The following is a 13,298-nucleotide window of genomic DNA, read 5'->3' as shown; positions in this document are numbered from 1 at the left end:
CGCGCTGGAGGTTTCGGGATACGTGTCATTTCACCGTTGTTCAAAATAGTCATGTCGAAGTCATCGCAAAGGTTATAGATTAAAGAGGAGCGGTTATCATTGTAGGGGGAACCCCAAGCCACACCATAAGAGTTGAAGTCTCCCAAAATCAAACGTGGCGAGGGAAGAAGTTCTATTAAATCAAAGAGCAACCGTTGCCCAACCTGTGCTCTGGGAGGAATATATATTGAGGCAATACAAAGCTCTTAACCTTGTATTGTCATTTGACATGCGACAACTTCGATGCCTGGAATCGAGGGGAGGTTAATACGATAGAAAGAATAGCACTTTTTAATCCCTAAAAGTACTCCTCCATATGGGGTGTCTCGATCAAGGCGAATAATATTAAAATTATGGAAGTTGAGATCAATATTTGAAGTAAGCCAAGTTTCACAAAGGGAAAATGCATCGCATTTGTTTCTATTTATTAAAACTTTAAATGAATCCATTTTTGGTAAAATACTTCTACAATTCCACTGTAAGACAGAGATAGAATCCTTCGTATTCGCAGATGAATTAGGCATCGAAGGATACAATCGCTGCAAGGAGGGGCCATTGGGCAGTCAACTGCTTCAAAAATGATCTAACTGTTGGGAGGAATGCTGTAAGAAAAATTTTAATTGGATCGGGTACATTGAAAGTTTCAAAAATCCAGTCCACAATGTCAGAAAATTTCACAAATCCAGAGTTTGTTTCATCAACTGGGAGTGCAAAAGGAACAACTGGGGTTTTAGATGTTCCTGGCAGTGCTGGGAACTCCTTCTGGGACTTTAAATTTGCAAGCCCAGGAGGAGTTTGCTTCGGTTTTTCCGCAGCACTGTTTGGTTTGTTTGTAACTTTCATTTCACTTTGGGAAATCTTAGGACCTTTTCGGGGAAGTTTAGGAGAGGAAATATTTTTCCTCTTTCTAGACGCCCCAGGATTGGCATAAGTTGTTCCCGCTGGTGAATTGTCAGAATCGGTTTCATCAGAGGACAACAGATCAAAGGGGTTCGATGTCATGGTAGAAGTGGTCACGGTCTTCTTCAGCATCTCAGCGTAAGATCGCTTTGAACGCTCCTTAAGTGACCGCTTGATTTTATCTCTGCGCTGCATGTACACCGGGCATGTGAGAGCTCATGCTGATTTTCCCCGCAGTGAATACATTTTTCAGCATTTACACTGCAAGAATCGTCCGCATGAGTAACACGAAACGAGTCTGACGGAGTGTACACTTTTGTGCCGTTGACAAGGGACACAGACCGCAATTGCTTGCAATCTATGATCTTTACTTTTACGTCGTGACACAAAGCATTTTTGAAGCAGACAAAACCGCTTGCCAAGATACACTCGACCGACAGACTCGAATCGGTTATGACACCGTCGATCTCCACGTCTCGTGCGGGTATATAAACGCGATACTCGCGTGTGAAAAGCTCGGAGCGAGCAATAGCGTTGGCCTGTTCCAGGTCGCTGACCACGACACGGAGCTTGTTGGGTCTGACCTTGGAGATTTCGGTCACGGCCTTGTACCCCTCCGTCAGGTCTTTCGAAATCTGCAGGATGTTTAACGGTTTCGATTTCGGTCCTGCTTTTGGCCGGAAGAAAACAGTAAAGCTGCCCTGAGATCCGTCCGGGTAAAGCCTAGAGCGAAGGGGGACTGGAGAATTAACAGAGGAAGGGTTGGCAGGCGGGACAGGGTCGGAGGGGCTCGGGGATGGTGGCACGGGAGGCGAGGGATCTACATCCATCGCGCTAAATCTAGCGCACTAGCGCCGACAGAACACGTACCTTTTTACTTCTCCTTTCAGCAGGGTTGGTTGTCCGAACGGTCGAAGCTGCAGCCGTTACAGCCAGCCGCACCAATACAGCAGCTCCAAACAGCCACCAGCAGCGAGCCGGGTGTGTGATCACTCAGCACAGCGACACAACTCGCTGTCATTTATTGGCTTTATCCTCCTTTGTGTTGAGATTCTCGTCCACTACTGTAGCACAAATCACTTAGCAGCCAAATCGGCTTACGCACCAGCAAACAGCCACGATGCGAAACAGTTGCACAAAGGCGGGCGACCTTGAACCTTCACTCGACCAGGCAAACAATGCCAACACTTGCTCGCGCGTCTTTTGTTTCATATTCTATCGGAGCGATCACCAAACACATCCGATACTGATGCGTGTTCGGCACAGAATGAGTGTACTTTTTTATGATGCATTTTTAATTCCCTACAACTCATTCTCAGACAGTTTTTCTATATAATCAACGGTTTCTGGGCTTCAATGTTTCGAATTAAACCTATGCCAAAAGGCATACTTCCTCTTAGAATATAATTAATGGGTGTAAAAAAATCTCTCCATCTGTGAAAACTGCTCGGTTCGCTAAGCCAAATACGTGTGCAAAGTTTCATTCAAATCAAAAATGGTCGATTAAATTTTAGCCTATTCCAAGATCATTTGGCGCGATTCTGCTCAAATATTTAATTCAACCATTCTCTGGGGGGTGTGGGTAGAAAATTAGAAATTGAAAGCACTTGTGCCCGAGAAAGGAATACAAATTTTTTTGACAATTGGTTTAATTTTGTTTGAATGAACAAAATGAATTAAAAAAACGTTTTGTTTTCTAATTTCTATAATGTAAACCAAATCACAAAACAATACAGTGACATGCGTTCGTTTAGACGCACCATGTTTTTCATAGATTTTTCTTTCAAAACTATTTGGATTTAGAATGTCAGCACTTATTTTTATTTGTTATCATGATCTAAAACAAACAGCATCATTTCTTTAGAAAAAGTGCACTTGATAGAATTAAAAAAGCGAAAAATTAAAAATAAGCTGACGCATTCGTTTAGACGCACCTTAAGTAAACGTAGTAAAAGCTCAAATATTCTGAGTCAATCAATTGGCTAATGGTTTGTAGCTCCTCCCTTATTTCTAATAACTTCAAATACTATTCTGGGCATTGTATTGACAAGGTTATGGAGAGTATTTACAGAGATTTATTGCCAGCATGTACGTGAGCATGATTTAAGGTCGTTTACTGTGTTGAACTGGCATCCATTGGCGTAAAACCTTGCAGCCAATATACCCCAGAGGTTCTCGATAGGGTTGCAATCCGAATTACATGTTGACCAATCAAGTACGGTCATGTCTTTTTCAGAAAAACCAGGCCTTGGTTTGACGGGAAACATGAATGGAAGCGTTGTCTTGCTGAAATACAACAGGTTTTTCCATATGATCTCCTAGTATGGAATCAAAACGTCTTCCAGAAGCTCGCAGTAGTTGCTGGAATGCATTTTGGTGGTGATCCAGCAGAAAGGAATCTCTTCGTCATAAGAAAATCCTCCCCATGCTATAACCGTTCCTCCACCAAAATTTCGCTTGGATCGAGTGACATTAAAATCCACCAAATTGTGCCAGTATTGACTGTAATAGACCATTTCTCATCAGAAAAAAAAGATGGCCCTGACTCTTACAGTCATTCAAAATGCCATTCAAAATCCAAGATGCCATTCAAAATCCAAATAGTTTTGAAAGAAAAATCTATGAAAAACATGGTGCGTCTAAACGAACGCACATCACTGTACAATACCGTGTAATATCAAAAGCTTTCGGCTGCTCAACACAACAAAACGAGACCAAGTAATTTGTCACATGTTTATTACCTAGAACTCTTCTATCGCTTCCTGCTTCTTCTCCTCTCTCTTCTCAACCTGCTTCTTCCTTCACTCTACTCCGGCATGCCTTTCTACTCGTCTTCCATCTTATTATGTACTTATTCTCAAAACCATTTACTCACAGCAGTGCTACTATGTTTGATGTCCAGGAGGCCGTTCCATGTGCCTTTGCGCAGTCCGCTTTCCGGCTCGCTATCCAGCGGGATTCCTCAATTCGCTGGAAAGCTTCTCTCGTCTCGTGAGCAAAAGAACCCTAAGAGAACAAAATCAACATCAGCTCGATTCCATATCGTAATCGCAGTCTTTTTTTTTTCAACTCACCCTTTACGGGGCCACTTTAGATTTTGAACGAGCCAATTTCGAACGATAAATAATGCTGCAAGCGTTTTCGGTTCGGCTGTCTTCGTTTGTAAGCCTGATGATTGCAACAAATAGCTACTAGTGAAAATGCTGCCATGAGCCGGCAATTCTAACCTTCAATCTGAATACTCACAGTTGGAGGAAAGTTCACTCCGTGCAGTGTACGCGATTGTCTTTTAGTTGTAAGTTCCGTTGATTTAGATTTACTTGAGACACGTCCACTTCCCCAGTGACGTGCGACTATCTCAGTGTATCCGTTGATTCTCCGAAATTCGATTCACTTGAATCTGAACCAGAACGTGCGATTGTCTTTTGCTTGCCAAATTTGTGCTCTAATCCCGGAAGAGTGCGATGACGTTTGACGGCCTCCCGTTTGATGACGAAATTTATTGCTGGTATTTCTTAATCAGGAAAATCAGGAGAGTTCGTTTGGGTGTACAATGTTGCTTTTATGACATCACTCATACACTGTGTTAAATCATGATTGCTTTTTGCAAAATATATATTTACCACGCTGCACAACCCTACCTAGTGGCAAGAATTTTTTCGTGAAGCACGATAGCCCTTCATGAAAAATTTACAAACTTTCACTTCATTAAGAAGTGTGCCGGAGACATGGCTGACTTCGCTAAATCCTCAACATAATTTTTCAATCCAAATCCAAATCCAAATCTTGTGCAAAAAACATGTTACTAACTACCTGACTGAATATCTTTAACGACAGTTGGGTACTGTCCAGACAAAAGTCTAACGCCACCAAGGTGTGACTAGAGAGTCTCCGGCCCAGTTCTTGTTTGCTTCTAATCAAACTCCACTGGATGACAATTTTCTATCTATCTATTATTTTATCTTTTCATCTTATCTAGTTTGGCTTTGGATTAATCAAACTAGGGGACGTACGAGGAACAGTAATTTAAACAATTAACAATAAAATGGCTCAAAAAACGCTTTTTGGACCGAAAGTCTTGAAAGGTGGTCGAATTGCTTAGATACGAGAGGATTTAGTCTCTCCCATCACCACGCGCCCTGTGCAGAGGTTAAGTTTAGTGAGCTAAGCTCCCAAAACGTCCGCGCCTCTGATTCGTGTTACTTTTGCTCTGGAAATTTCGTGGTGACGTCTTAACGACACAAGAAGACGATAGTGCATAAAGTAGATGGAATTGCTCTTTAACGATTTGAGGAAGTATTTATCGCTACCGATGCTACGGTATTATAAACCTGGTTCCAGTTTTTCACGACCTGGTAACGGCTTAACAGCACTAGGCATGATTATGGTCAGTATTCTCATGGTCTGACTAACGGTACGTGCGAATGCACTTCTCAATTTGCACGACAAGCTGGTGTCGACTTGCTGGGTTGTGTTATCTCTTGTCACAGTGAGAATAGTCTCTGTCTAATCGCGTTTCTGTTTCATGATGGTGGCCTTTAGCTTTAATACCCGAGCGCCCCGGTTCTACCGTCAATCTTGGCATCTCCACTCCTCTCATCCAGGAACACGACGCAACAGCTGTTGCCAAGGTGGGGAGGTAGTAATGAAGAAGTTGTTGCTCACCCAACCTCGGCTTTGGCACGATTTTTCCCGCTCGGCTAACGGTATTTTTCGAGCAGTGCTCTTGGTTCGCAAGGCATCGCCTGCAGACATAGCTGTGTACTTTTACCTTAGTCTATCTTGATGTCCTTAGCGTGGTATCTACCGATCTTCCCCGAAGGGACATCCTCCAGTTCGTACAGGTTGGTACCAAGTACTTTTCTCACGATAGCGGGGACGAACTTCGGATTCAACTTCTGATTAATGTGGTCTACTTTGGACGATAGTCCGGAAGCCCTGCGCCACACCGTGTTACCGCCGTTAAACGTTACAGATCTAGTGCGCATGTTGTATCGCTGTTTGGACTTTTCGTGTGATTGCTTGATCCGCTTCAAAACGAATTCGTGTAAACGTTTAAGATTCGATAAACGAAGATCTTGTGCTAGTTTCGGGTCTTGGGGAGTATTGAAGTGCTGTTGATTGTAGAGATCAATATGAAGGATCAGATCTTTACCGAAGTTCGCAAAGTGTGGACTGACTCCTGTGGATTCATGTTTCGCGCTGTTAACTGCGGCTACGATTGACGGCAAGTTTTCATCACATGCTCGATGATCCTCGTTCAGCAGTGCTCTGATGCAGGTTATTAATACTCTATTGACACGCTCTGCATTGTTTACCATTGGACAATAATATGCTGTAGTCATGTGCTCTATGTTGTACCGCGAAAGAAGTGATCGAAAAGCTAAGGATGTAAACTGTTTGCCATTGTCTGTGAGTACAATCCTTGGTCGTGAAAATCGTAAGAAAACCTCCTTTTCCAGAAAGTTTATCAACGTTTCGGAGTCTGCACTGCGCATCGGATGAACTATCACATACTTGGTGATCCAATCCACAACGACTAACATTACAGTGTTGCCTTTTCCCGATCTCGTCAGCGGCCCAACAAAGTCTATCGAGATTCACTCCCAAAGACATCTTGCCGGCTTCAATTTTCCCATATCTGGCATCAAGCGTCGATTAGGCGCCTCACAAGCCTTGCATGTCCTGCAGCTGCGCACAAAACGACCTATGTCCCCCTGCATCTTAGGCCAGTAGAAATTCGTTTGTATTTTCTGTAGCGTTTTTTGAAATCCTAAATGTGCACCTGATGTTGAATCGTGAAATATGCTCATGATTTGAGCTCTCTCGGCTTTGGGAACTATTTTCTTCCACTTGTGCGTTGTGTTTCCCAACTCATCCTTGACACGACAGTTTTTGTACAGTTCGCCTGACACTATACGAAAGTCTGGAAACATGTCCGGTTGTTTTGTTGTGCTCGCCGCTAGTCGCTTGTACCAACTGTCATCGCATGTGTTGCCGTGGCGACGATCCGCGAGAGTGCGTCTGGAACGATGTTACAAGATCCTTTGTGGTACTTGATGTCAAAGTCAAAGGCGTAAAATCCACCCACACATTAACGTGGTAGGATTCTTTATTGACCGTAGGTATGAGAGTGCTGCGTGATCGCAAAACACGGTGAATTTGATGTCTTCTACGTAACCCCGAAGCTTTTCGATGGAGCGAATGACCGCTATGCATTCCCTTTCCGTGACTGAGTAGTTACGCTCAGATGCGGACAGTTTTTGAGAAAAGTACACTATGGGATGCTCTGTTCCCCCTGTTTCCTGTGTCAAAACGGTGCCGATGGCTACGTCGCTGGCATCGCAGGCAATCTGAAAAGGCTTTGAATAGTCCGGCATCGCCAGCACTGGAGCCGATACTTACAAAGATTTGAGCTTGATGAACGCGTCGTCCGCAACTGCTGTTCAACGAAATTTGTTTTTTGCTTTTGTCAATTCCGTCAATGGTACCACGACTCTCGCGAAGTCCTAAATAAACCTACGGTACCAGTTGCATAGACCGAGAAAACGTTGCACTTCTTTTCTGTTTTGTGGTGTTGGAAAACTCACGACGCAGCTAATCTTTTCGTCATCCACTTTCCACCCGTCTTCGCTCAAAATATATCCAAGGTACCTTATCTCCTGGCGGCAAAATTTGGATTTTTCCGTCGAAATCGTCAAGTTTGCCTGCTGCAGTCGCTCTGCTACTTTCTACAACATCCTCAAATGTTCTTCAAACGTTCTCGAACAGATTATCACGTCGTCCAGATAGTGGAATACCTGTGGTTCTAAATCCGCGAAGAGATGTGTCATTAAACGTGCCAGGGCTTGATTAGCTGTGCAAAACCCAAATGGAACCACTTTGAATTGAAAGTGCCCGCGGCCTGGAACTGTAAACGCTGTCATTGGTCGAGACTTCACTTCCAACGGTGGCTGGCAAAAGGCGTCCTTTAGATCGATGAAGGATATGAAGTGACATCCACTGAGGTTGCTGAAAATTGATGCAATTTGGGGGATTGGGTGACCTTCGTTGACCATGATGGAGTTCAAATGACGAGCATCTAAGCAGACTCTATATTGCCCAGTTTTCTTCTTAACCGCAACAAGGGGGTTGTTCCACGGCGAAAACAACGCTTCCTCGATGACGTCTAGAGATAACATCCGATCCACTTCTTTGTTGACCTCGTCTAGCACATATTTGGACATGTGGTAACATCGTTGTTTCCGCGGCTAGGCATCTCCAATGTCGATCTGATGAGTGTACATGTTGGTACGCCCAATTTTTCCTTCTTTGCTGATTGGAAACATGGCTACCACTGCGTCCAACTCGCGGTGCTGCCCCTGAGTTAGTTTGCGCATCGGTTCTGCGAAAATGTTTTCTTCGTTTGGGGACAATCCGATTGAATTACACACGGCTTGCACCCCGAACATGTTCTAAAAGTTCATGCCGAGAATTATGCAGTCTGGTAGGGATGGGAATAGAAGCATTGGAACGGTTCCGTTCCGGCCATTGTATGCCAAAGGTAAGTTAACGAGCTCGGTTATTTTATGTTTAGTTCCATCAGCTGTTTTTATGCCACCATGGATGAGACCTGTTTTCAGTTGTAGTTTGTCGACAATTTTCACTTTTGCTCCTCCCATCAGTGAGCAGTTTGCGCCACTGTCTAGCAAACTCTTCAGTTGTAGGCCGTGAATAGAAATCATCACATGTGGACGGTTGTCCTCGTCAGTGTTGATAATTATTGAGTTAATGTGCTGTAGTTCCGGGAATTACAAAGGATTGTAGAAATTTCGCGAGGATGCAGGTCTCTCAGCTAATGCTCCCTCGCCTGCTCGTTTCCCTGAGTTGAGAAACAAGTAGGACAACTGCGAAGTGAATATCCCTTTTCACCGCAACGGTAGCAGAACATTACCGCTTGGAGTTTTGGACAATCCATGAATCGATGGCCCTTTTCATCGCAATTCCAACATTGCAATATGATTCGCGGTGGTTGATTGGAGGTTTCCTGATTTTGTGGTGTCAATTGATGGTGTTTTTGTGGCTGTTGTGTTGCAGTTTCTATTCCTCGCGTTGATTGTTGCTGTTGCTGTGCAAACTGTTGACGACGAAACCCTTGATCTGTGTTGCGATGTTGGTCTCGCTTTTCAAAACGTACTCTGAGTGCGTTCACCTGGTGACAGAGGTTTCCAACTGGTGCGACCACGTCTGCTCTTCTGCGATCTCAGACTGTCTAGAACCATTTTCTAAATTGTTGCTCACAAAGTTCTGCGAATCATCTGTGGCCTCTATTGCATGCACCCTACCGAACCGCGGGGCCGGACCATACACTCGCTCCTTTTGTGGAACTGTCGGCGTGGCGAACTTCGGTTCAAGCAAAGCGTAATGCGGAATCAGTGTCCTGCGATGGCGATTAAGTAGCACTTTCGTTTCATCGTACTCGTTGCAGACCTCTTCGATTTCTGGGAGAGTTCGAGCTCGCGCTGATGCGACAATTGATGCATACTCCGTGTTTATATTTTTCTTGACCATGAAAAACTATTCTTCCGGTGCAATTGGGGGATGTATGAACCGAAAGAGGGTACAAATGTCCCGATAGAATTTCGCGAAAGACTCATTTGTTTCTTGGTAACGAGAGTTGGCTTCGTTGCGCAGAATCTGTGCATAGCTACTGGGTAGAAATTCCCGACGAATCTGCTCCTTAAGGTCTCTGCAGGATCTCAACGATCCTTCCGTGAAAGCCCTTCAGTACCAATCGAGTGCATCATTCTGCAGAAGGTGCTTGATTGATTTTAACAGCAGCTCATCTGCTACACCTTCGGACAATGCAAAGCATTCTACCCGATCGAGAAACGTGTTCAACGACGTCGTGTCTTTTTATCCTCTGAATTTAAAGGGCCAATTGTGAATAGCTTTTGGGTTCCTAGGCGCTTCTTGTTGATGGCGATCTCGTCGAAGGAAATAATTCAGCAGCTCGTCGTGAAGACGATTAAACTCAAGGGAGTCGTCTCTTCTATCTCCAATATGTGGTGCGTTTTCCCGGTAATCATGCTCCTCCGACGAAACAAATCCTGCCGAGCCGCTTCTCCGCCCGTTTCTCCTGTTTGTCAGCGTTTCTTGATATTCCGGTGGTGGGCTTTCAGAAATTCCAAAAACCGAGTTGAAATTCTGTTCGAGCGACGCATCCGCCAGTCGATTGTGAGCATCTAACCGCGGATTCCAAAGCGGTGGCTGCGTAGTGGGTGTTCGCCCTCGCCCGCGGCTTCTTGTCAGCGGCGACGATGATGTCGGAAGACCTGTGATTTCGTCTTCTTTTCTTGTAGGACCTGTCGTGTTAGCTGTATTGTCCTGTTGCCAACAGTTCCCTTCAACATGCCCAACCTTAGCGATGGCCCCAGCCGATTTTGCCGTGGTTGCTCCTTGTGGTGAGCATACCAGCTCCTGCTGCCGAGTGCTATCATGTATTCGCGGCAGTGGTCTTGTCTCACTCGTTTCGTTTGCTTGCACTGAACGTCCACTGTTATTAGCTGACTGAACTAAATTTGACAGGTTTAACGCTTCATAATCACTGCTCAAGGCCGAATGAACTACAGACTGAACTCTGACATAATCCTTTTGTAGCGCGACCGTGGGAGGACTGATGCGCGTATACCGATTGCGATAGTGACGCAATCGTGATTTGGCATGCTCTAGAAACCCGATGTCGTGTTTCAATATTGCCGTATCGATCGGTGTTAATAAAAGTTTGATCCGCGATTGACAGGCATCCATGTTGGTAGAATCGTGCATCACATGCGCTGAGCTTGTATAAATCTGACCGCGAATTTTATCTCCCTCGAACGCTTTCTGTGTTTCCCTAAATGTTACGTAAAGCTAACTCATAATTGAGTACTTCTTCACTTAAATGTAATGAGTCAATCTCCATCTTCAAATGCGTCTTCTAAAGCCAAATCATCTACTATTAAATACAAAATATCTTTTTGCCAAACTGGGTTTACAAAATTCTATTGGTTCGAATTTAGTTGGGCGCCAATGTTCAAAAGCTTTCGGCTGCTCAACACAACAAAACGAGAGCAAGTAATTTGTCACATGTTTATTCCCTAGAACTCTTCTATCGCTTCCTGCTTCTTCTACTCTCTCTTCTCACCCTGCTTCTTCCTTCACTCTACTCCGGCATGCCTTTCTACTCGTCTCTCATCTTATTATGTACTTATTCTTAAAACCATTTACTTACGGCAGTGCTACTATGTTTGGTGTCCAGGAGGCCGTTCCATGTGCCTTTGCGCAGTCCGCTTTCCGGCTCGCTATCCAGCGGGATTACTCAATTCGCTGGAAAGCTTCTCTCGTCCTCGTGTTCGCGTGAACACCTCCGAAGCCGGAATCAAAATTGAGCAAAAGAACCCTAAGAGAATAAAATCAACATCAGCTCGATTCCTTATCGTAATCGCAGTCTTTTTTTTAAATCACCCTTTACGGGGCCACTTTAGATTTTGATCGAGCCAATTTCGAACGATAAATAATGCTGCAAGCATTTTCGGTTCGGCTGTCTTCGTTTGTAAGCCTTTTTTTATAGGGGGAAATGTTTGTAATGATTTAATATCTATTCAGAATTATATATATATATATATATATATATATATATATATATATATATATATATATATATATATATATATATATATATATATATATATATATATATATATATATATATATATATATATATATATATATATATATATATATATATATATATATATATATATATATATATATATATATATATATATATATATATATATATATATATATATATATATATATATATATATATATATATATATATATATATATATATATATATATATATATATATATATATATATAGATCCTCGGGTAACATCCAATCTGATGAGATAATGGTTTCATTTGACGTTACGGCCTTATTTCCTAGCGTTCCAGTGAATGAAACCTTAAACCTTTTAGAGGACTGGCTTCTTTCCCAATATTTTGATAATACTTGGAAAAAGAAAGTTGACAGTTTGTTGAAACTTTCACGCCTTTGCATGTAAGAAAACTACTTCACATTACGTGGTAAATTTTACAAACAGACTAAAGGGGCACCAATGGGGAATCCTCTTTCTCCCTTTCTATGTGAGCTCTTCATGGCAAATATAGAAAGTACATTAGAGAAGAGGAACATCTTACCGATTCGATGGTGGAGCTATGTGGATGATATTTTTTGTATTTTGAAAAGGGCGGATCTTGAAACTTTTTTCATATCCCTTAATAATACCCATAAAAATATAAACTTCACAATTGAAAAAGAACTTAACAACAGACTCCCTTTCTTGGACGTCGTTGTAGTCAGAAAGTCTACGGACTTGGAATTTGAAATTTATCGGAAACCCACGAATACAAAACGGGTAATACCTAACACTTCAAACCATCCCTTCCAGCATAAAATGGCATCCTTCCATCATAAGATCCACCGCATGGAAACTTTACCTCTAAGTGAAGTAGCCAAGCAAAAGGAACTGGAATATATTTTCGAAATTGCTAAACTTAATGGCTACAATGAAAGTATCATTCAAGCCATTGTTGATAAAAAGAAGCGTGCTCAAATTCGGAAATCTTTTACAACACTCAACCCAATAACAGAAGATCTGAAAAGGGTAGCCGTTGAATATGACGTTAACTTGACACGCCCACTTCGTTCAAAATTTAGAAAATTTGGGATGGATATTGTCTACACTAGTAGAAATACCCAACTCAAAACAAAATTAGAGTCTACCAAAGACCCTATTCATACCCTGAACAAAGCTGGAGTTTATAAAATTGCATGCAGTCACTGTGACATGGTTTACATTGGACAAACTAAACGCAACCTAGGGATACGTTTCAAAGAACATTTCGCAGAAGTGACCAAAGCAAGTAAAGTTTCAACAAATGCCCCACCACACCATTTCAAATCAAAAGTGGCTGAACATATTTTTAACGAGGAACATCCACTAACTTCGGATAACATTCACCTCCTCCGCCCCGTTAAAAATTTATGGAAATTAGACGTAGCTGAAAGTTTAGAAATTTATAAACAACACTCATGCACGCTTCTCAATAAAGACGCAGGTAATCACCCCTCATGGCTATTCAATATGCTTCCCAAAAACCCCAGACATGGTACGGTAAACAATCGACCGCATAATTCCCTACCTAACTCCAATTAAGGGTGCTAAATTTTCATTTTTACCTACCACAAATAAAAAAACAGGATTTACGCTTTGCTCTTTACCAGTCCACATAAGCACTGAGGAAGACTGTACGTCACAGTCGAAATATAT

At 42.7% G+C, this 13,298-nt stretch overlaps 1 protein-coding gene across 1 annotated transcript; it reads right to left on the bottom strand.

The window, feature by feature from the left end:
- Positions 1–5,711: 5,711 nt before the first annotated feature.
- On the bottom strand, positions 5,712–6,485 carry LOC129719993 (uncharacterized). Its single transcript, XM_055671403.1, has one exon. It carries the CDS (start codon positions 6,483–6,485, stop codon positions 5,712–5,714), a length of 774 nt encoding a protein of 257 aa, XP_055527378.1.
- Positions 6,486–13,298: the final 6,813 nt, after the last annotated feature.

This window comes from Wyeomyia smithii, chromosome 2 (genome assembly GCF_029784165.1).
Source record: "Wyeomyia smithii strain HCP4-BCI-WySm-NY-G18 chromosome 2, ASM2978416v1, whole genome shotgun sequence".
Taxonomy (NCBI): Eukaryota; Metazoa; Arthropoda; class Insecta; order Diptera; family Culicidae; genus Wyeomyia; species Wyeomyia smithii.
This window is presented reverse-complemented; position numbering and strand designations above follow the sequence as displayed.

Excerpts from the sequence above, each read along its gene's own strand:
- LOC129719993 (XM_055671403.1), bottom strand. The coding sequence starts at position 6,485 with ATGTTAGTCGTTGTGGATTGGATCACCAAGTATGTGATAGTTCATCCG.